At 51.6% G+C, this 23,994-nt stretch overlaps 2 protein-coding genes and 1 pseudogene across 10 annotated transcripts in view; 1 reads left to right on the top strand and 2 right to left on the bottom strand.

The window, feature by feature from the left end:
- Nucleotides 1-667: 667 nt before the first annotated feature.
- LOC110469490 (butyrophilin subfamily 1 member A1-like) lies at nt 668-6,911 on the bottom strand (annotated as a pseudogene).
- Nucleotides 6,912-8,039: 1,128 nt separating this feature from the next.
- LOC110469505 (E3 ubiquitin-protein ligase TRIM7) overlaps nt 8,040-23,994 on the top strand; it is a 33,912-nt gene continuing 17,957 nt past the window's right edge. The window contains exons 1-3 of one of the 3 annotated variants that reach the window (XM_021528283.4): nt 8,040-9,938; nt 10,047-10,148; nt 10,779-23,994. The exon at nt 10,779-23,994 is cut by the window's right edge and continues 17,957 nt beyond it. In XM_021528283.4, the coding sequence (XP_021383958.3) occupies nt 10,076-10,148; nt 10,779-11,299 (594 nt within the window). In that variant the 5' untranslated portion in view covers nt 8,040-9,938; nt 10,047-10,075 and the 3' untranslated portion in view covers nt 11,300-23,994. Of the gene's footprint in view, nt 9,939-10,013; nt 10,149-10,778 lie in introns of all 3 variants that reach the window. The other 2 variants (XM_085562703.1, XM_085562702.1) reach the window with 2 other exon arrangements.
- MARCHF2 (membrane associated ring-CH-type finger 2) overlaps nt 15,629-23,994 on the bottom strand; it is a 34,619-nt gene continuing 26,253 nt past the window's right edge. For 6 of the 7 annotated variants that reach the window (XM_085562696.1, XM_021528194.4, XM_085562699.1 and 3 more), the window contains 2 exons: nt 21,129-21,338; nt 15,629-18,484 (listed from right to left, as the gene is read on the bottom strand). In XM_085562696.1, coding sequence (XP_085418822.1) covers nt 18,326-18,484; nt 21,129-21,338 — 369 coding nt within the window. In that variant the 3' untranslated portion in view covers nt 15,629-18,325. The remainder of the gene's footprint in view (nt 18,485-21,128; nt 21,339-23,994) is intronic. The other variant, XM_085562695.1, reaches the window with a different exon arrangement.

Here is a 23,994-nt window from a genome sequence, read left to right as displayed (position 1 = left end):
AGTAGAGCAGAAAAACAATTTTGTTTCAAATTTCTTCATGTTCTGGGTGAAGTGGTTCAGTGGTTTCTTGTTCATGGTGTAATTTGTTCAAACAGGATGTTGCTACCACTGTTCTTTCTGTAACCCTTTCCTTACCCCAATAGACCTGTCGTGCTGATGTGACTTCATTGGCTCCAGCAGGATGCAGTAAGCCATTTTCTCATAAGTGCCTGCAAATCCCACAGGCTTGAAAGGATCAGGAGACGTTGCTCAGAGACAATGATGCTGACACACATACAGACAAATGACACCAAAGTAATTTCATTGTGTACATTTAAAAAAATCCCTGTTCCTGGAACATCTTTTCAGTAGAAGTTGCATTCAACAGAACAAGGAGGAGAGTTGACAACATGAGTTGCAACTGGAGAAATTCTGACCAGAGAGAAAGGATTAGTTTAGACCTTTGAGAGAGATGCAGCATTGGACAGAGGTCCAGAGACATAACAAGATCTCTGTCCTCAGAAACCCGACACAACTCAGCTGAACAAGGTCCAAAGACACCAAAGACAGCCCTCAGGTAAACCCAGCTCTGAGCTGTGGTTTCTGCCACAGAAACCTCCACAGGTTCCTCCTAACCTCAATCCTTCTGTGAGTATGAACTACCAAGTTCTCCTAGAAAAGCCTCATCTCACTCTCTCCCATTTATCACAGTCATATTTTGAGAGGTCCCAGGACTCAGACAGAACCAAAAGTGGATTGTTTTTCTCTCAGACAATACCAGTGGAAATGTGAGGATGGAAGCACCCTCATCAACACTGAAAAATGCTACCCATCCCTCTTCATAATCCAGACAGATCCAGATCTGTTTGGGGGTACTGATTTCAGGAAGGAGAGTGCGATCAGGAGAGGTGAGAGCTAGGAAGTACCCTGCCAACAGCCTCACTGCCCATCTGCTTTTCTCTGGCTTAAATGCAATATCATCCTTCTTTTTGACATCTTCCGTAGAGACCCTCCATGGCCCATCCTCCTTTATCCATCACCTTGACCTCCCAATACTGTCTCACTGAAGGTGAAGCCATCAGAGCCTAGCACGCAGCAGCATGGGTTAAATCTCTCAGGGATGTCCTGTTGTGTCACCTCATTTCACACTTTTGCCATCATCAGACAGGACAAGGTCCCAGTGGGCTGTGTCTGGATCCAGAACCATGTTCACTGCAGATGAGGTGGAACCAACACATCAGGGCAGAGCTCACCTCAGGGGAGCTCTTGGCTGGGGCTGTCTAAGGAAGAAGCAGGGTGGGAGAGCTGGCAGACTGTGGCAGGGGAAGGTGCGCAAGTTCACAATGTCGGTGCAAGAAAAGGAAGCAGAGAGAGAAGAGGATTGTCAGCAAACCTTCAGGCTGAAGATCGTAGATATGTGAAATGTGAGGACACAGTTCACTGAGGACCAGGACTACCCAGGTTTGCCTGTATGAAACTGGGGCATGCACCAAATGAACAAGGAGTTTGCTGTTACGCTTCCTCTCCTTATGGGAGGGTTGACAGAACCACCCCAGGTCCCACCAGCAACACTGCAGTAGGGGAACAGCCAGGAAGGGAGAATAAAGCAGGGGAAATGATTCAGCACCCTGAAAGATCAAACTGTAATTACCTTCTTCTATAGGCACTGTGTATCTTCTCCGTGTTTAAAAACAAAACAAAACAAAACAAAACCACCCACAGCTGAGAGATAATCAAACACACTTGTACTGAATTAGCTCAGGGTAATGATATGCCAGTGTTGCTGCCCAACTTCTGAGTTGTTATCTCTGTCAAAATCATCCCACAGTGTGTTGCTTCAAAACTTCAGTGTGTGACTACGTGAAAGGGCTCCATCCATTTTCTACAAATACAACCGTGCTGCTGGTCCTGATTCAGATATAAGTTTATTGCCAGTTTGTACTTTGAAAACTGAAGGAATTTTCTTCTCAGCATAGAATAATTACAGGGAATAGCATAAAGCCACACAGAGACGAATGGAAAATAACTTTTCTGAAACAAGTACATCACTTCCTTACATTTTCTTCCTATTCCAAACCACAACAGTATCCAAACCATTTCCATCCCAAATGTCCCCCAGAAATAGAACCCATGAATGTTTCCATTTGAAGATTTCTCCAATTTCTAGAAAATTGAAAGTAAAACTTACCTATTTTTTTCTGATGCTTTCCCATGAAGAAAAAAAAGGAAATGCAAATAATTTAAAAAAAAATCCCTTCCAGCAAGCACTGATTAACCCCCAGCATGTTAGAATCATGCACATGGCAGAAGGTCTGCAGGGTCTGGATATGCCTCAAAGCATGTGCTGCTGCAGTGCATTTTGGTATATGCTTAGTCCAGTTCACCCTTGCATCTCTGCTCTGCTCTATTTCCAGCCCCATATCAATCATCCAGTGAAAAATAAGCTTTCCTGTGACACAAGGGAAAATAAAAAATACATTAAATATCTGCAGGTGCTAAAATGAGACATAAGGATTTCTTTCTCACACTAAACATGTAGGGACAGGATTTCACAGCAGGGGAGACTAAGGGCAAGGGTTAGTTTTCCCTTTTTCATTTAGTTCCAGTGTTTATTTCAGCCAGGTGTCTGTAGAAACTCTGCCACACTGAAGGCTGCTCCTTTTCCTCCCAACCTGCACTTCCCAGTGGAAGTGACTGATTTAGGAGCACATCTGCACGAACCCGATCAAAATCGCAGCTGTTTGCACGCCGAAATGGAAATAGGATGGAGCTGGCGTGTGCTGAGCAGCCGCTGGGCCGGCGCTCTGTGGACTCTGCTGAGCGCAGCTCCCCGGGCAGGGCGGCAGGGCGATGCCCTGGGCTCGGCTCACCTGGTACCGGTACTGAAGGGCTGACCCCTGCTCCCGTCCCACCTCTGCTGAGGATGATGCTGCTCTCCACTGCAGAGCCCCTTCTCATCCAGGGTAGTGTCTTCCCAGTGGGACGGGAGCTGCCACCCACAGAATCTTGCGACAGCACCGGGGACCGTGGGTACAGCTGGCTGAGCTGCAGGACACCCGGAACCCCCCAGCCTCGTGGCGCTCCAACGCGATGGACGGAGCAGAGCCACGGGCTGTGGGAACAGAGGAACGCCAGGTGAGCCTGCGGGGTGCTGGATATTGGAGGATGTGGTGGTTTGGCTGTTTCTCTTCCCGACAATGACAAACTTTGACACAGGCAAATCAAAGGGTTTTTTCAGACAAGTATCACCTGGAGTCAGGACATTTCTTGCAATCTCATTTGCATAACATAGAGATCTGCTCTGGAGGCCAGATGTGTGGCAAAATAATGCACAGGCCTGTATATTAAAACATAAATGCACAAACTACAACATTCTTCTTTTATTACCCAATGCCTATTTTTTTTCTTACACTTACTTATGTGAAGAAAACAATAGAAAGAACACTTCTGAAGGAGGAATCATATCTCCTTATGGCCACTTGGTGAGTAATTTCACCTCTCTGAGAAAATCTTGGTATTTTCAAACATGGGACTTAAGAAAACCCTACTTCCCAAGCAGCCATCTCAAACTGCTTCTGGGCAGGAGGACAGGGAAAAAATGCACTGGCTGCAAGCAAGTAAATTAGAGGTACCAGGGACATGAACTACAGACCTGTCACCTTGAACTCTACTGCAGCCTTCATGTAATCTAAGCCATGTTGAACAAAACAGGTGTAATCTCCCCAGTAGGAGAGTTGGACATGGAAAATTTTCAAGTGTGTGCTGCCCTGGGCAGTCCATCCTTCAGCAGCTCAGTGTGCCCTTAGTATTGAAGCATCTGCTCCCCATACTGGTCCTGTCTCCCCTTGTAGCGATACACAAAACCAGGTCACCTCCGTGTCCTGTGCATGCTGTTCTGGGGAGAAGCAGCTGGGCAGTATAATGTTCCTGCCCTTGGCCAGGTGATGGGGTTGGAGTGTCCCCTCATGTTGAGCAGAGCCTGGAGAAACACCTGGAGGAAGGAGAGAGAGCTGTGAGTTTGCCATGGCACCTGAGCTCAGGCACAGCAGGTGCTGCTCACCACTGTTTGTGTGCTGCTAGGCAAGGTGTTGGAGTCATTTTGTGATGGTACTTTATTCCCTAATCATCTGCTTTATGCCCAGAAATGTCTGTGGTATCTTTTAAATGAACCAGTGGGAAGGGCCAGAGCCTGGGAGCCGCAGGCATGGGCTCTGTTCAAGCTCTCTCTTTCTGGCATGGTCAGAAGCTACAGGAACTGTTGTTTCATTGCTTTTGCTGGATTAATTTTTGCCCATTTAGGCAAGAAGCTTCTGGGTGGGGTTTTTTGGTTTTGGTTTTGTTTTGGGGTTTGTTTGTTTTGTGTGTTTTTTTTTTTTCTTCCCCTGGCCTGGAGGCTTTTCACCAGAAAATCCTTTTGGAAGCTTTTTGTTTTTTTCTTTGGCCAGAGGAGCCTGCAGGCGCGGCCCTGGCCAGTCCAAACCCCAGAAAGACCAGCAAAAGAAGGGACAATAATGTCCACCAACTTCACCTGCTGTGAGGAGAAGACCCATGTCAGAAATCCAACAAGTTCCCAGGTTGCTTCACAAACTCTTTTCTCCCCCTTCCCAGAGAAAAATAAGAGCAACTGCTATCTTTACCTCTCAGCGAGGTGGGGATGGGGTGAAAGGTTCAATTTTCTTTCTTTTCCTGTGCTTTGTGGGTATTTGCTTTGTTAATAAACAGTTTTACATTTTTTTCATTTTCATCCCCTGATATCCATTTCTGTCATTGTCAGAAGAAAAAGGAGTTATTGAAGCCCTTTCCCTCTAGAGGACACACTCATTCCAGGGTGTTTCCTCCTGAAATTTGTCTCCAAAATTGAGATACTAGGTCATCATGCTGGCAGTGTCCCCATGCCAGGCACAAGAGGTACTGAGGGGAGCTGGGAGAGGGACCCTGCCCTGCAGCATGGGCTGGGGTCAGGCCACCACCCTTCCCTCTGCTCCCTTGTCCTGCGCTGCCAGAAGAGTTCTTCAAACCCCTGGTCCTCAAGGGCACAAGTGGTGCCCATGCAGCTCAGGGCAGGCAGAAAACAGGACAAGGAATGATGGAAGTGGCTGGAAGGTTTCTGGGAGATTGACTGGAGCAAGTGACAAGAGCCAGGGACCTCATTAAATCGGGGGAGCTGGCCGGACAGAATGCACAGCCAATCAATATGATTAATGCAACATTCTCCGTCTATTCGAGAGAAGATGGCAGTTTTTATACACTTCTACATAGTTTACAGGTTACAAAGGCCCTTTGATTGGCACACTAACATTGTTTACCTTTGCCTTAAGGTGGTCAGGCTTTTCACACTGCAGCTCTACTCTAATTCATGTTCGAATAGCTCATTACTTTCTAGTTACCATAACATAATTTCTAACTGCGCCACAACTGAATTCTCACTGCATCAAAGGCTTCGAGACCCCATCAGGGCCTAGTCTGAGTGGGTAGCTCAAGTCTCACTCCAGACATAAATCATGCTCTCTGTCACTCAGAAATTCTGTAACAAGTGACAACTTGGCTACAAATTAAATTCAAATATCCTTATCTCTTCTCATCCTTTACAAACATCTATTAAAAAAGTAGAAACATCTCAGGTACTCTCAGCATCTTTGAAAATTTAAAAGAAAAAGGCTCATAATAAACTGGCCACTCAGCTCACTGAGAAAGTGGTTCTGGTTGAAGGGAAACAAAAGCAAATTAACATTTTTGACAAGATCCCTTTTGAGTTAAGTGCTCTGCTGCATCCTTTGCCAGGGCTGCCTTGAAGAAGCTGCTTCAGGTCAGCAACATAAAAGAGCCCAGGCTAAATTTGTTGTTGATAGCTTTTTTCCTTTATTGATATGGTTTTCCCAAAGGTCCAACACAACCTGGACACTGTGCAATAAACGGGAACGTGCAGGAAACAGGAAAACCAGGGCAGCAAATTATAATCAATCCTTCAGCATCATCTAATTCTCACCCAGGTCCAGTGAGGTTGTACCAATGCCTGTGCTGCCATGGCCAGAGGGATGCACCAAGATCCAGAGGGCTGCTGGTGCTTCCAGAAGTGGAGAAGGTTTATGGAAAGCGCCTGACCCTGCTCTGAGCTTTACTGTTCACAGGGAGTTGCTGCACTGGCAGCCAGGAAGATACTCAGGCTGGAAGGGATGCCACAGAGATCAGCAGGATTCAGGGGATTCTTACCTAGTGCTGCTCATGAACTTGGAAAACCGTAAATGACAAAAGACAGCAGAAAGTAGAGGAGCTGGGAACAGAAGAACCACCTGGAGATGAGGAAGGAGAGGGAAAGGGCAAAAAGGAGGAAAACCAAGGGAAGACAAAAAAAAAAAACAAAGAAAGGCAAAATTCACTTCTAAAGGGATTCATTGCTGAATCCAGCTCCTTTTTGTAAAGCCTAGTGCAGAACCTCATATGCCAAAGGTTGAAATTGATTTTCCACCTTCAGCCTGACATTGGTTAGTGTTTTATACACAAAGTACCAGACTGGTATAAAAGGTTGTGGGGATTTCCCAGGGAAAAGCAAAAGACAGCCTGCTCTGCCTTTTTTGTTTCAGCATTAAGAGACAAACAGGTGCAGAATGAGAAGAAGAAGCCCTGACCAAACCAGATCTCATTCCATGCACCTCAAAGAGAGCAGGAAGTGGCCTTGGACCAGTGGAAGCAAAATACCCAAAACACAAATCCAAGGCCCAGCCAGGACAGGACCAGACCCTGCTCTGCTCTCCCACCCCCACTTTTTGCCCACTCACTTGGTTCCAGTTTGCTAACAAGAGGTAGAAACCATGGGCAGTTCTGGCAGATGCCAGAGGGCTCTTTCCATCCGCAGATTCTCCAAAAATGCCACATAGCTGGAGACCCTGAGCTCTCTCCTGCACTCTGAGCTGGAGGAGGAGATGCTCGCCCATCACTCAGCGCCTCGGAGAGGTCCCCTAGTCCCAGCTAAGTCTTTCTCTGCCTGAAAAGGAAACAAAAATGTCACCCTGACGCAGCTTGCTACCTGTTTTCTCCTGTGCTACTTCTGCTCCAATATAAAAGTTGCTGAGTAATTTGGAAGATTTTGCTAATGCTTTTGCTCTGGACATGCCCTTCTGGCAGCATGCACAGACACACTCCTGCTGCAGACACTCTCCAGGTCTGCATGTGACAGCCTCCTCCCACAGCACTGCCTGGACTGGCAGCAATTTGCAGATCCCTGGCATGAGCACAGAGGCAGTGGGAAGGAGGGAGGTGATGGAGCCAGGACTCACACCCAGAGGTAGTGCCAAGGTGGCAGCAAAGCCCAGCAGTAGCTTAAAAATTGCTTGAAAGCAATTCCCAGCTGAAAGGTGAGACCATCAAGGATGGTTCCTTTGGGGAAATTGGCTGCCCTGAGAGAGGCAAAGACAGTGCCCATGGAGCTCAGCCCACCTAGGTGCACCGTCCCAGCCCAGCCAAGCATGGGGCACGTGCTGGGGCAAAGGGTCCTGATGAGTGATCTGGCCAAAAGGGGTGACAAGGAAAAGAAAGAAGCAAAAATTAAATGGTATGGAGACGCAGACCTGGACAACTGTCCTGGTTGAAAGACAGGTGTCTGCCAGAGAAGATGAGAACCTCCCTTGGAATGGACAAATAATCATAACCTTGGAATCAAGGGGCTTTCAGGCAAAGAAATGGGGAAAGGAATAACAGTTCTTTACCAGCATATATATGTGTGTGTGTGTGTGTGTGTGTGTGTGTGTGTGTGTGTGTGTGTGTGTATGTGTGTGTAACAAGGCAAATAATTAATCATAACAGCAGCAACAACAAACAGAAGCGCAGAGCCGGCCCAGCCCCGGCCCGGAGCCCAGCCCCGGCCCGGAGCCCAGCCCCGGCCCGGAGCCCAGACCCGGCCCGGAGCCCAGCCCCGGCCCGGAGCCCAGCCCCGGCCCGGCCTCTCCCGGCCGCCCGCACTCTCCCCTTTGGCGCAGTTCCGGGCACAGCCGGCAGGGGCGCCGGTGGCTCCCGGCCGGGCCGGGCAGGTGCGATGATTCCCCCGCGGCTGCAGGGGGCGCTGTGGCGCGGGCTCAGCCGCCTCGCCCCACGGCAATGGCGGCGGGCTGGATGGCGCGAGTGGGCCGCAGCAGGAACCTCGAGCGGTGTCTGGAGCCGCAGGGACGAGCAGACTCCGGAGTAGCAAACAGAATGTAACAGGAACTCCGCAGCTGTAGCAGGAGCCGAGGGGTGTCCCGGCAGGCAGGGGCGCTGAGTTCCGGGGCAGTGAGAAGCCCGGAGCCGTGGCGGAGAAGCGGCGGGGCCGGGCGGTGGCCGCTCGGCTCCCGAACTCCGCTGGGAGGGGGAGGGGGCCTGGGGATCGCGGGGGTTCCCCTGAGGCACCCGAGTAGACGGAGAGGGTCCTTTCTGCTGAGGCAGGTGTCAGTAAGGTCCCAGAGACACGGCCGCTCTCACGAGCGGAGTTTCACTCACGGCAGGAGGAGGCGGATCCCGCACAGGTGCGAATTCTCCCCGCAGTGAGCGCAGCCCGTCTCCCCTCTGATGTCCAGAGCGAGAGAGAGCTGGAGCCCCTCCTGCCAGCCCAGGTCTGCCGGTATCTGCCCTTGCCAAGAGAATGCCCCTCAGCTGCCATAGTGCAGCCAGCTCCACTCCTCCCTTTTCTCCTTAGCTATATCTCGTTCTCTTAAGTGTCAGTCGCTATTGTCTCTTAGTAATAAATGAGAGAAAGTTCACTGAGAGAAAGAAACAAAAGGAAAAATCCTAACCCCCAACAACAACAAATGACAGCAAAGAAAGTGTAATAACCGAACCTCATAATTTAACGATGAAATCACAATTCCATGGGCATCACTCCAGGGAAATCCAGCCTGAACAGGTGTGCAAAGCTGGGGATCAAAGCTGCATGTCCCAGCATGTGCCAAAGGAAGGATGTGAGCACTAAAGCCATGTAGAAAGGATTTGGGGAGGACAAGGTGTCAGACATGCCAAAAGAGTGCAAAAGGAACTGGTCGTGGGTAAAGTGGAACCGGTCAGTGAGCTTGGCTAAGGCAGCCCAGCTCCAGGGAGGGGTTCAGGCAGGCAGAGGTTCACGCAGCTGTCTGCAAAGCCACCTGGCAGCAGCTGCCCTTGCATCCTGCTTTACTTGTGCTCAGCTGGTGCCTTCCAGAGTGATGTGACAAAGCAGAGTGGAATGCCTTGTGTTCCCTGTGACTGGGAATAAGGCCATCCTCCCTTGACACAGGAAGAGCTGCCTGAAGAAGAAAGAGGAGGGATGTGGAGCCCAGCACATGCTGTTCCCCATTTACCAGTTGTGGAATTGAGGTGGCACATGCTCTGCAAACATCTCCACCATGAACCTACACAGCAGTACAGAACTGGGCAAACAGCCAGGGCAGGAGCCAGACCCCCTTTTCCCAAAATGCAGCCTGGACACCCAGAGAATGGCCAGTGCTCTGCTGCTGGTGTCCCCAGGTGCCATCCCAAGGGGCTGGAGGTGTCTGTGGTGCCCAGGAAGGCTCTGGGCATCCTGCACAGGGAGATACAGACTCCTCCAGCACTCAGGGGCTCTTATCACCCACCTACAGCTGGGCTGAGGGAGGGGAGATGCAGCAGACCCTGTGATGTAAACAGCACTGGGCACTGCAGGAACAGGAGGAATTGCCAAATTCAAGTTTTAGATGAGGTCCCGCATGGGCTGGCAGCTTCAGGGCATGGGAGGTCATTGCCCAGAGGAGGAGAGGGGGAAGTTTGGTGGAGTGGTACCCAGACAGACTTCCAGGTCTGCTGTCCAGGCCATCCAACCCCTCTGGACTGTGCCCTGCTCACTCAAACAAGCTAGAAGTGCTGGGCAAGCTCATTCCAGCCATGAGCAGATGAGGGGATCATAGGAGTGGGAAGCAGACTAAAGACCTTCCAACCCATCTCAAACCTGCTTTCCTGGAGCCAGCCTGCTGGCTGTGCAGGTAAGTACTGGCTGTCTAAAAAGTGCTGAATGCTGTGACCTTTCCTTTACTCTTTCTCTGCATTATCATCTTCAGGCAGTCCTTGAGTCTTGTAATTCCCACTTTCAGCAGTGAATCTTGTATCCCTTCCTGTTGATATGCTGGCATCCAGGATGGAGACAGTAGAAAGTGAGACCCTGATTCATGAGGTGGCAGAGATGAGTGGAAGAGGTGAGTTTTCAGAGGGGAAGAGGAGGGGTAACTGTCCTCTATTGAGGAAAAAATGCATCCTGTTTCTGCTGTGGGACAGCTATTGAAGGTCAAAGCACTGGGGCTTGCCTCCAGACTAGGCTTTTCATGTGGTGGGACTTGGTGGCTGCAACACTCCCAGCTGAACTCTTGGTGCTCATCTGTAGACCCAGCTCCAGCACCAAAGGCTCCTGAACTGACATCCTTTGTCCCCTGCACTGCTTAGAGAAAGAGTTGTGAATTTGAGGCCATGGGTTATGGGTTGGGGTGACCTCTACTGTGGTTGGCCCTGGTTTGTGCCCTGACCTGCCTGTTCTCCTCTTGCAGCACCAGAGACACCCAGGCTCAGGTCCAGGCTCAGGTGCACTGCAGGTGTGCACCCACCCACTCAGGTGCCACCTCCTCCTCCAGGAAACTGAGGGCCCCTTGTCCAGGATGTGTGCAGGCCCCTGGGGTGGGGGCAGGGTTGGGGCAGCAGGGAGCCAGGGACAGTCCAGCTAGGGGGGGTTTCCCACTGCAGGGAAAAGGAATTCACCCTGTCCCTTCTCTTGCTGGGGTGGATGCAGCCCCAGGACTGCCTCTTCTGAGAAACTTTTCTTCCTCTGTCCCCAGCTGATGTGACTCTGGACCCAGACACCGCCAACCCCTTTCTCATTCTGGCCAGTGACCAGCGAGGGGTAGGACGCGGCGACGAGTGGACCTTGCTGCCCAACAACCCCGAGCGCTTTGACACGGAGCCGTGTGTGCTGGGCACCCAGGGCTTTGCTGAGGGGAGACACTGCTGGGAGGTGGAGGTGGCCAGGGCAGGAGACTGGTGGGCAGTGGGAGTGGCCCAGGAGTCTGTCAGGAGGAAGGGGGTCCTCAGTTTTACGCCCCAGGAAGGGATCTGGTCTGTGGGGCAGTGGTTTGGACAGTACCATGCTTTCAGTGATCCTGACTGGACCCCACTGCACCTTACCTGCCTCCCCAGGGCCATCCAAGTCTGCTTGGACTTTACAGACAAGCAGGTGACTTTTGCTGATGCTGAGAGTGAAGCCCCAATCTTTGCTTTCTGCCTGGCCTCGTGTGCTGGGGAGAGGCTGCGGCCATGGCTCTGGGTGGGGATGGACTCATGGCTCAAACTGTGCCCCTGACAGGGAGGGAACATGGGTGGGGCAGGGGAGAGACTGGAAAGATGAATGCCATCACCTTGGGTCTTGGTGCTAGGAACTGGGAGGGTCCTGCATCCTGCTGGCTTCTCCTCATGTGGATCCTCTGGCCACCAAGGGGAGGACTAGCAGGTCATGGAAGTAGAGGCCACAATAGACTCCTACATCCCCCCACCCCTCAGCTGGGACTGCAGGGACAACAGGGAGCACAGAGACTGGGTGCAGGGAGGAGCTTGGTGCCCGTGGTCCCATGGCAGGGACCATCACTGAGCCAGGGCACTGCAGAACTGCTCTGTATGGAAAATACATAGCCATGGAAAATATAGCAGGGTCCAGTTCCTCCAAGGGTGCTGGAGTAGTGCCTCTGGCTTTTTTCAAGTAAGTTAAAAAAACCCAAACACAGCTGGATACTCATGATAACACTTATCTTCCCCACACATCCAGAGACTGTCCTTGCTTGATGTGCACCAAGCACATTTCTTGCAGCAGAGCACTGGTATCAGTGCAAGGGCAGCAGTAGGGGCAGCCCAGGAAGGAAAGCACAATGCTGAGCTGTGTCTGAAATCCATAGGACAGGCAATTCCCACAGAATGTCCATTCTCTGACCTTGCCCCACCAAGGTCTCACCTCACAGGATCCTGCTAAATCCTGTCCTTAGGATAGAAGGTGGATGTAGGTGAAGGGGGACATTACCTGGGTCCACCCTAGATTTCATCTCCAAACACTTTTCTGGTTGGACCTTTAATGCCACCTCTGTTGTCATCGTTGTGGTGGTGTCTGGGCACAGGTAGCAGTATTGGTCTCCTGCTGTACTCCAGAAGCTGCAGAGCTGCAGCACTGGGTCAAGCCCAGTGGGTTTCATAGCACCAAGACTGGGGAAACTCAGAGATCTCTGCTCCCTGTGAGGCACTTCCTACTCTCCATGGGCAGTAGCCTCTGAGACTGTCCTGGTTTTGCTTGGGATAGAGTCAACTTTCTTCTCGGTGGCTGGCACAGTGCTGGGTTTGGGATGTAGGGTGAGAATAATATTGATAGCAACAACCAAATCATCAATCATGTGGTGTTTACCCTGCATTTTCAGTGTCTCATGCTCTGCCAGCAAGGAGCTGCACAAAAGTTGGGGAGGGAACACAGCCAGGACAGCTGACCTGAACTGACCAGAGGGATATTCCACACCATAAAACATCCTGCCCAGTGTGTAAACTGGGGGAACTGCTGGTGAGGGGCTGATGGCTTCTGGGAGGCAGGCTGGGCACAGATCAGTGGGTGCTGAGCACCTACACTGGGCATCACTTGTTCCACTTGAGGTTTATATTTTTTTTTCATTACAATTATCATTATTTAGTTTTACATATTACTTTATCTCAATTATTAAACTGCTTTTACCTCAAATCAAAAGGGTTTTTTCCCCCATCTCCCTTGGAGAGTGGTGTGTGACTGAGTGGCTATGTGGTGTTTAGTTGTCAGCTGGGGTTACACCATGACAGAGGTTCACAGCAGAAGGTTGATGTATGGAGATGGCAGATTGTTAGTTCTTGTTTTTAGTCCTTTGTCATGCAAAACACCCCAAAAGAGTGGTACTGTACATTTAAGGACACCTATCTTGATTCTTCTCAATCAGGAAGAAATTCCTTTCTGAAAGCCAGCTCCATCCCTCAGACTGGAGAACAGTTGGGTTTTTCAGCAGATTGGTGTCTGGGAATATCTTCACTGGAATTTTGTGGTTTGGAGGGAGTAAATATTCTGCTCTGTTTTCCTTTTTGATGTGCCCCCCAAAAATTAAATTTTAAAAAAATCAGCTGTCTGGGAGCTGAGTTTTGTAATTGCAGCATTTGTGTGAGAAATACACAATTTCATGTAAAATCACACCACAAAGACTCAGGGGAGCTTAAATTCAGCTCTCATGTGCTAGAGGTCTCGGCATGTCAGAGCCACAATGGGTAGGAAGGCTTAAGGAACACCGGGGTCCCTGAGCAAGGCTGGAGCCACATGGGCTCCGAGTGGTTCTGGGGAGACAACTGGGGCCAGGAGGTTTGTGCCACAGCCAGCGTGGGCACAGAGAGCACATCACAGCAGTGACCTGCTGCCTCCTTAACTCTGCCTGGACACGGAAGCCACAGGGCAACTCCCAGGCTCCCAAAGCCCTTGGTCCACAGCAGGATGTGATCAGACCCCTGGCACCCTCCTGCTGCCAGGAAAAAAGGCTGCAGCAGTGGACAGTGGAAACACCTCAACAAACATGCTCTTCTCTGCATTGGTCTGTCAGACATGCTCCAAACAAAGCCTGCCTGCATTTGGCGCATCAGCTGAGCAACTGTGGCTGAAGGTCCTTCCCATGAAACTGTTTCCTTTTTCCCAGTGAGCCCTTTGTCTGGGACTTCTGCTCCTTTTACATTGCTCCTGCTATTGCAGATGCCACTTTTCCTTCCCCCCACCCTGTCAGATTGTTGTGTGGCATCACATTAAAGGACTGGCTGAGTCAACCATGGCACTCTATTTTTTTAAACATTTTTTTATTTTAATATAAACAAGCCCAGAAAACCCTTGATTTGAGAGCTTGACCAGGAAACTCATTCAAGGTCTTGCCCAAGGCTAAAGCCTTGTCCAGGACCTCAGAAATGCATCCAACATTGGTGATGTAGTGCTTTGAGTGGCACTTTAAGCAGGCAGCTTCACAATTTCCAACCCCCTGCTGCAAGTGTGACGTGATCAGATTCGCAGCACAGGGGCCAAGGCTGCAGGGTCTCCTCACTGCCCCACAGAACAGGGAATGATGGCTGCTCGAGTCTCTGCCCTGAGGTTTCATGCCCTGCAGTCCCTGCCACAGGGCTGGCCCTGGATGCCTCTCAGAGCCAGCTGGTAGCAAGCACACAGAGCAAGGCTCCTGCCCTGCAGCCAGCAGGGCTGGACACTTGGGCACAGCTCAGACACAGCCTGGGCACAGCTCAGACACACACACAGCTCAGATACAGCCTGGGCACAGCACAAACACACACACAGCTCAGACACACACACAGCTCAGATACAGCCTGGGCACAGCACAAACACACACACAGCTCAGACACAGCCTGGGCACAGCTCAGACACAGCCTGGACACAGCTCGGACACAGCCTGGGCACAGCTCGGACACAGCCTGGGCACAGCTCAGACACACACACAGCTCAGACACAGCCCGGGCACAGCACAAACACACACACACAGTTCAGACACAGCCCGGGCACAGCTCAGACACAGCCCGGGCACAGCTCAGGGACAGCCCGGGCACAGCTCAGACACACACACAGCTCAGACACAGCCTGGGCACAGCACAAACACACACACAGCTCAGACACAGCCTGGGCACAGCTCAGACACAGCCTGGACACAGCACAAACACACACACACAGCTCAGACACAGCCTGGGCACAGCACAAACACACACACAGCTCAGACACAGCCTGGGCACAGCTCAGACACAGCCTGGACACAGCACAAACACACACACACAGCTCAGACACAGCCTGGGCACAGCACAAACACACACACAGCTCAGACACAGCCTGGGCACAGCTCAGACACAGCCTGGACACAGCACAAACACACACACACAGCTCAGACACAGCCCGGGCACAGCTCAGACACACACAGCTCAGACACACACACAGCTCAGACACAGCCTGGGCACAGCACAAACACACACACACAGCTCAGACACAGCCTGGGCACAGCTCAGACACACACACAGCTCAGACACAGCCCGGGCACAGCTCAGACACACACACAGCTCAGACACAGCTCTGAGTGGCTCGGACACACTCCAACACAGCTCTGACACATGGGGACACACCTCGGACACAGCTGGGCACAGCCCACCCTGCCCTCAGCAGGGCTCAGGCCACAGCGTGGGCTCGCAGAGGTGTCTGGTGTCCCCCCCAGCCCTGGAGCGAGGGGCTGGGCTGCGGGGCCGTGGGCAGGCTGGGTCAGGCAGCTCACAGGGCAGCACCAGGAGCCTCCGTGGAGCGGCATCACAGCAGCATCAGGGCTGCTCCATGCAGCCCCATACGCACCCCTGGCCCAGCCAGAGGCCAAAGGACTCTTGACTTGGCCCAGACATCATCACCTTGCTTGGTGCCCACGCTAGGCAGGCTTCTGTACACTGACAGAGAAACTGCCCAGAAATGAAAAAAGCCCTTGGTTTTGTCCAACTTTGAAACCTTCTACTGGGGTCCTGGGGGCAGGCCAGGGCAGCTGCTGCAGGCAGGGAGTACTGGGGTGCTCTCAGGGAGGCAGCCTGGGCTTTGCAGCCCTGGCCCCTCCAATAACAACACAACAGCCCAAAGTTTAACTCACTTTTATTTACATCATTGCACAGCCCGTTTCCCCAGAACGCATTGGAACGTGGTGGGTCAGACACCGATTGCCCACATCCAGGAGCTGAACATCTCTGGGAAGGAGGACAAGTCTCAAAGAGTCACTACTGGGTCTTGTGGGGGCACATGCAACAGCTCCAATTATTGGCAATGACAACAAAGCCAAGGATGCTGAGTGCAGCCACAGCCACACACAGACTGGGCCCCCAGTGCCCCAGCCAAGGGCTTCTGGCTTTCACAATTGCATATTTGGATTGACAGTGGGTTTCTTAACTGGAACACTGGCTTAATGAAGACCTTACCCTGGGGACATGCTATGGGAGACAGCATCCCTCATCACCTGCCAGAACTTGAAGCCTTGTGGGGCCAAGCTCCTGGGAGACAGCCAAGGCTGGGAAGGTTAAACTACCCCCTATTTTTCTTCACTGGTGATGTCCTGGTGACAAGGGGGTTGTTGGGAAGGGGATGAAGGAAGGGGCACCCAGGACAAGGCACAGAGCAGTGGAGCAGAGCCTGCTGCCATGGAAGGGGTGTGCAGGGCAGGGAGCGCCTGCATGGGAATGAGATGGGACTGGAGCAGGGACTGTGACTGGAGCTGAGCTGCAGCAGCCTCTCCACCAAGAGTACCAGAAACAGAGTAATCCCTGCATGAGTGCATGACTGGGAAAAGGGCAGACACCCACAGGTATGTGGAAGAAGGGAAGGGACAGTCAGGGGGCTGGCTGAGAGAGGGGAGCAGAGATGTGCAGCCTGGCTGTAGCAGAGGACATTGACCCCACAGTCACACCAACCCCTCACGCTTGGAAGAGAGACCAGTACAGAGCAGCCCTCAAGCCAGAGAGGCTGCTGCAAGATGTGTCGGGGCATCCCCAAGCTGCACCTGGGAGAGGGAACAGAGGAGAGCAGACACCAGGGTCAAGGGCTGGAGCAATCCTGTTGGGCAAGATGGCACACTGGTCCCTGCTGCTCACGCCACCAGCAACTTCCAGCTCAGGCTGAGGGAACACAAAAGGAAACACATCCTGTTTTGCATCTAGAGAGGAGGAGGAAGTGCATATGGTGCTTTGAATTCAGGAAATTACAGATCTCCATCTCACAGGGCATTGCGCTGACCCACTTGCTTTCAGCAAAGGGGCAGAGGGACATAGTGCATGACCACCACCACCCACTGCAAGGACACAGGTCCCTCAGAGCCTGCCTCTTGCCTGCTCTCTACCCTCGCCACCATGGAGCCAGAGCCCAGGCTCCAGCAAAGGAGCTGCACACACCTCTGGAGCACTTGGCAGGGCAGCATCACCACCAGCATCCTCACAGCCTGTGCCACTCGAGAGACTCAAGAAAGCTCAGCACCAGGCACTGTCTGGCAAGGTGAGAAGGGGCAGAAGCAAGGACCAAAGCCAAACCAGGAGGACTCTTGGCAGAGGGGGCACTCTGAGACAGAGGCCTTTGAGAGCTGCATGTGATGGAAACACAGGTGAAAGGAGGAGGAGAAGGAGGAACACCAGCCCCATAAGACAAGGGACCCAGAGCCTGTTCTCTGGGACCAGCAAACTGGGGGGGGTTTTACTAGAGGACACAACAGGCAGGCAGCGCTACCGGGGATGAACCCAATCCCAGCAGCTCCTTTGGAATGTGCAAATAAAGCGCAGAGACAGCCAAGAGCACCTGCGTCCTGCCAGCGCCGCAGGGCATGGCCTGTCCCCTAAGGTACGTGTGAAATTGATGCTACAGGAGGTCCAGCCTCAAGCTGGCAAAAGGACATCAGCAAACAGAGGCTCCAACTCCAACCTTCTGGGGTCAGGAAAGCTCCTTTCTCAATCTTTTCAAAGCAAAGGCAATGGTGGGTTTAGCTAGTACGGAGCCATCTCTTCCTACCCTCGGATCCTCCATCTACCTTTGCCAGACAGACCAAGGGCTGAGTGCATCTGAGTCCTGGGGATAAGCCAGGATCTCAAGGAAAGCATTTTGTGAGATCACGTCTGCACCGGAAAAGATTCTCTCATTCTGAAACTGATTTTGAAATTCTCAAAATTACAGTACTTTACAATACAAAATGTCTCCAGTATTACGACATTTTACTCCTTCTGGGATTATAATAATTATTAAAAACACTCAACCTTCTAGAAAGGACAGAACACCACAAAAGAGACGAAAGAGTAATGGGAAGGCTGCTGCAGTATATCAAAACCAATTTAGTGCAAAGGAGAAGGGGACTTTCAAGAATGGTTGATGAAAAGTGTTCCTCATATGCTCATTTGGAGAAAAGGCATTGATTTAACCTCGGAATGAGATCAGGTTGCCAGCTTCTATCCTGAAGCTTAGAACATCAACACAAAAGGATTGAAACACAATATGCATAGCCATTTAAAAATAATATTATATATAGATATATATAGAGAGAGAAAGAGGGAGATGTTTTCCATGTACGGTGTTTCGTTATAGGAAAGTGTCCCTGCAGACAGGCATGTTCTGCCATCAGGCTCTTCTGGGCCGTTTCACCCACAGATGTTGATTATGCGTCTCTTTGCCAAGATCTAAAGCACGTGCTGAGCGCAGAGTCCCTTTGGGTGGGATGATTGTTCTCCAGTGCCCCCACAGCTGCCACGGTCCCTGGGCCTGTGGGGACGCCCCACCCTTCCCCCTGGCCGGCCATGGGACGGCTCAGACTGTGGTCTCATCCGCGGCCTTCTTCATGAGCTTGGCGGAGAGGAGGGACTGGGGCACGGGGTGAGGGCTCCGCGAGGCTGGGAGCATCAGCCGCACTTTCTGGTTGGTCCTTCGCCACTCCGAGTACAGCTGGCAGTGGTAGCGGAATGAGACCTGGCGGGCGAGAACGCAGCACTGTCACCAAGCCCGCCCTCGCCCCGCAGCACACGCAGGGACAGCCCGATGCCCCTCTGCCCCTGGGCACCCCTTCTCCTGAGGCAAGGGACACAGCACTGACCCTGGTTTGGGGCACTCCTTGTCTCCAGACTGACAAGCAATCAATCCCCTCCTGGTGACACCAGGCTGAGTGGGGCACAGCCAAAGGGGCCTTCTGGGCATCACCAGCAAAGTGGGATGGAGTTTGCTCAGCTGGGTTTGGGTCCAGGCTGCTGAAATGTGGTGGGGATGAGCTGCAATTTTCCCCTTCATTCAGCCCCAGACTGCAGCCAGCACCTTCAGTAAGCAAAACAAGGTTCTGAACCCAACCAGCCTCCTCCCATCTCACAGATCCCAGGGGACCTTCATCCTGCACAAAAACCTTCCCTCCTTTGTCTGCACCAACAGGACAGCAGCTGGACTCATTTTTTCCTGACAACACCGTGGCCTGGGAAACTTGTCCGCCCGGAGAGAGGCAGGAAAGGATGCAAAGGCTGGAGGGACCCAGAGCAGCCCAGCAGAGGCAGGAGCTGGCCGTGCAGTTTCAGAGCAGCCCTGCGAGGGGAGCTTTGAGCTCAGCTCAAATACTGAATCCAGTCAGCCACTGACCTAAACCAGGCTTTCTTACAGGAAGCATCTAGCTGGCAACTAGGACGTACCAGGAAATGCATTTGGTACAGAAAATTCAGTAAAACTGTTACTTCTGGATGGGTCTGCAAGGCATCTTATGAGAAATGAAGCTGTGCCACTGTGGCACTGAGGTAATTGAGCTTACTGATCTCTGCACACCCCTCCTTCCTGTGGCAGAAAGACTGTGGCAATAAGACTGTTTGCTGACAAATTCATCTCCCGGTTTTCAGAGAATGGGGAGCTAATGGTGGGAACAAGGTGCTCCTGCCCCTTGTGAAGGAGCTGCAGCCTTGGCTACAGCCTCTCTCAACCCTCACACTGGTTACAGCCTTGAACCCGCTCCTACGTATTGACCCCTTGTACTGCACAGCCCAGGGTTGAAAGAACAGAACATGAATAAAGGTGCTTCACCTAATGTCCTCCTCTGCTCAAGGAAAATTGAAGCACAGTAGAATTAGAGCCATTTTAGTCAGGACTTGTTACTGCACAAACGTTTTTCCATTTCCTCCAGGTTTCCAGCTCCTCCCCACCAGTCCTGAGATAGAGAAGACAGAAGCACTTCCTCTTAAGGTTTCCAATTTTAGCTTGGCTTCCTATGGAAACAAGTTTCCTGCAGGAACATACAGCATGGAAACTTTCCTCCATGGCTCCCAAGCAAGGAGTACCTCCAGGCACTCCCACCCCTAGAGCAGGGGCTGCTGCAGCACCAGTTCATCCTGCCCTGCCTCCCAGGTCTGTGGGGGAAGAGTTGTAAGGAGTGTCCAGCCCCAGAGGAAGGGGTTACTCTGAGAAATTGAAACATGAGACAACAAGAAAATGGACTGAGGAATTTCTATTTCCCACAGGACTCCCAGCTTTTTGAGGTCCCACTGTTTCTCCTGCATTGAGTGCACTTCTTCCCTTCCCAAAATGATCCTTCCCTGCAAGCAGCTGGAAAAGGGCATTGACAGGTCATGAGCACACAAAGGGCTTTCTTGGAATAGGAGAGCCAAAATCAAGATCCAAACCCAGAAGTCACCCAGCAACACAAGACAAAATAAGTGAATGGGAAACAGAGGGAAGTCCCTGGCCAAGCAGCCCCTCGAGAAAGAGCGGCTCTGGGGTGGGGCCAGGCAGCCCCACTGAGACTCCACTTGTGCCACACTCAAACCTGCAGTCACTCACTCAGTCCTGCTCTTCTCAGCTCCCTGCAAAGATACAAGCTCCTTGCCCCCTAATTCAGCAGGTCCAGAAATGCCAAACGAGGCATGTGCAGGAAACTCTCTCCCAGGAGGGATCAATTCAACACCCAGACTGGCTCAAGTGGAGGTTCCCAGCAACCTCCAGTGCCCCCCATACAACAGTGGGCCAGGGCACGCTGGCTACCAAGCCTTGACTCGAGGCCGACCACACAACCCAGCATCAGAGAAGTCACAGGTTTCCCCAGGGCCAGAGAGTTCCTTCCACACTCCTTAAAAACACTGAGTAGGAGTTTGTTTAGCTGTGGCTAGAGACCTCCAAGGCCAGTCTGCACCCCAGCTGGGCACAGCCAGTCTGTGCTCAGCAGCAAAAGCACATGGTGGTAAATTATTTAGGTGTCAAATGTGTTCCGTATTTTACTTTTCCCCTGCACTGCCCAGGTACCAAGTTTGTGTTTCTTCTTGAACCACAGATGGGCCACTGCCTGACCCAGCCCCAAGCCCTTCCCACGCAGCCTCAGCCCCAGCCCCGTCCCAGCTCCACCACATTGTTGGGCTCTGACACTTGGGGAACACTGACAGTCTGGAAAGCAGATGACCAGGAGGTGATTTTCCATTCTCAGCAACAACTTTAGCAGCTTGCACATGAAGATAATTAAATGGACATTCAAGGGGAAGCGCCCAAGATGTTCTCACGTGGGGAGGCAGAAATAGCAGGTGGCACTGATGAGGTGTGAGGCAGTGCTCCCAGCTCCTGTTGGAGCAGGAGCAGGACCCTGGCAGCTGGCACTTACCAGTGTCCAGAGGACGTAGATGGTGAAAAGTGCTATAGTGAGGGCTATGAGTCCGATGGCCTCCAGCCGGCTGTTGAACTGCAAGTGGTCCTGGGCCCCGCGCAGACACAGCCAGCCCGAGATGGCCGCCAGCGGAGTGATGAACAGGAAACACACCATGTCACAGAACAGCGTCCTCTTCTCATTGCGGGGCCCAGGGTCCTTCAGCCACTGCGGGAAAGACGGAGAGGGGCATCAGCCTGTGCCAGCAGCGAGCACGGCGGCAGAGCTGGGAGCTCTCGCCTGCACTGTGCAGGCTGACTCACATCGACCTGCTCCTGCATGGAACCAGAGAGTGTCAAGTCTAGGTTTAAAACTAACAAGGGAAATGGAAGAAAGTTAATGAATGTGTACAGGGGAAGGCAGTCGTGAACACAGAAGCTCCTGGGCTCTCCTCTGGAGTAGTGAGGAGCAGGCACTGCAGGACATCACTTCAGTAAAGCCTGGCTTAATATGGATCTGACAGGTCTTGGACTAAATTTCAACAGACTCAGACCCAGGACTTTAACTGGTGAAGGGTCTGTGGGAAACAGGGGCACTGGGGTCAGCAGCAAGGCCAACCTATAAGAGAATCTGTCCCAGATCTAGCCCTCGGGTTCCTGTGGGAGAATCACAACATTTTAGAGTTTCACAGGCAGTCTATCTATGTTTCTTTCTTTTGGGAGTCCTGACTCGCTTCCAGTGTGGGTTCATTTTAGATACTTAACTTCAGGAAAAGCAATTGTTCTATTGTCCTAGGATTATGCTATTTTTAGTCTTTCCTTTCCTTTGCTAGAATAGCAAGAAGCTGTGGTTCCTACAGATACCAAGTTGTTACAGCACATCTTTTACTGGGATCTGTGTGTGCTGGCCTGTAGATTCTTCCTTCTCCTCAGAGATGACTGCCTCATTCACGATTTTTTAAATTTTATTTTTAAATAAAATTTGGAGACTATTATTGAAAAGGCACAGGCAGAACAGGGAAGAGACTATCAGGGTGTGGGCTGTCAGGCCAATCCTATATACAGTACCTGCTTTGGACCAGACAGCTTGGGAAGGGACTCATCTGAGAATTCCACACACAAAGCTCCTTTCCTACTCAGAAATCACCCTTTAAGGAGCAATACAGAAGTAGTGGTGACGGGTATGCAAGAAATTATGAGACCTCAGCAGAGGTAACCTGAGGACATGGCTGGCCAGGGGCATGCAGAGAGCACAGGCCCAGAGGGAAGCAAAGCATGGGTTGCAGAGGTGAGTGCAATTTTAACTGCAGCACAAATGTTCAGTGAGACAGAGCAAAAGAGCAAGAATGGAAGCACAGCAAACTTTTGTGGAAATGGGAAAGAGAAGGGGAAGCTGGCAAACCTGGGCACAGAATAGGGGGATAGCTGGGCTGGTTAGAGCCACAGGAACAGCAAGTTCTGCAGCACCTGGGATGGGACACTGAGCTAGCCATGAGCAGAGGAGAGGATGCTGCAGTGACAGGAATGAGCCTGGCCCAGAATTCCAGCTGAGAGGACTCATAATCATGGTATTTTAGGGATGTGACCTGAATCATCTGAACACTTCAGTGATTAAGAGCCAAGGAACATTCATTGATTCTAAAGCCATTTGGAGCACAACTTGATGGGCAAGCAGCCAAAAGAAAACTTCAAAGAATCACAGAATCACTAAGGCTGGAAAAGACTTCCAAGATCATCAAGTCCAACCATCAACCCAGAGCCACTTCCAAACCATATCCTCCAGTCATCCACATATTCTTTTAACACTTCAAGGGATGGTGGCTCCACCATTGTCCTGGCAGCCAGTTCCAATGCCTGGCAACCCTTTTCATGAAGAAATTTTCCCAATATCCAACCTAAATCTCTTCTGGCACATCTTGAGGCTGTCTACTCTCATCCTGTCCCTTCCTCCCTGGAAGCAGAGCTCAACACCCACATGACTGCATCTTCCTGTTATGGAGAGATAACAGAAGGTCTCCCCTGAGCTGTCTTTTCTCCAGGCTGAGCCCCCCCAGCTGCTCCTGGTGCTCCAGACCCTTCCCAAACTCTGTTGCCCTTCTCTGGACACACTCCAGTGCCTCAGTGTCTTTCCTGGACCATGTGGACACCCCAGGATTTGAGGTGGGCCCTCACCAGTGCCCAGCAAAGGAAGATGGTCACAGCCCTGGTCCTGCTGGCCACACTGGCTGGTACAGGCCAGGTGCCATCAGCCTTCTTGGCTATCTGGCTCACATTTAGCCACTGCTGACCAGCACCACCAGATCCTTATCCACTGGGCAGCTTTCAGAGCAGGCAGAACTGTCACTTGGAAAGGAGCTGGGAGAAGGGAGGCAGACCTGCAGGTCCCTCCTTGTACGGCTCTGCAGAGGAATCAGTGTGATGAGCTGCATGGGAACAATAAACACCACACATGCAGTCTGGGCAGTGCTGGGAGGAAGTGAGGGTGGACAGCAACTCACTGGCACAGGAAAGCTGCTCCCATACACAGTGCTCAAACCCAGCCTCATGCCAGGCTCTCCCCAGTCCAACCAGGACAGGGCTGCCTTGTGACACACTGCTCAGGTGAGAGCCAAATCACCTTGTCTGGACCAAGTTCCCTCTAGCAGCAAGCCCAGAGCACCCAGTTCTCCGCAACAGGACATGGTGGAGCACTTCTGACCCTTGTACAATAAGAAGCTCAGGCAAACAGGTATTTTACTGCATCTTAATTCTATTTATATTCCTTGTGACTTTTAAAACTCCTTCATCCTCCCCAAGATGGGAGACAAACATATAAAGGCAGGAAGCAAATTAATTTCATTTTGAAGTAATTGATTTACTTTACCAATATGTACTGACACAGTAAC

This window comes from Lonchura striata, chromosome 28, assembly GCF_050655825.1.
Source record: "Lonchura striata isolate lonStrDom1 chromosome 28, ASM5065582v1, whole genome shotgun sequence".
In the NCBI taxonomy this organism is placed as follows: Eukaryota; Metazoa; Chordata; class Aves; order Passeriformes; family Estrildidae; genus Lonchura; species Lonchura striata.
The sequence above is the reverse complement of the archived record's forward strand: the minus strand, read 5'-3'. Positions and strand labels throughout refer to the sequence as shown.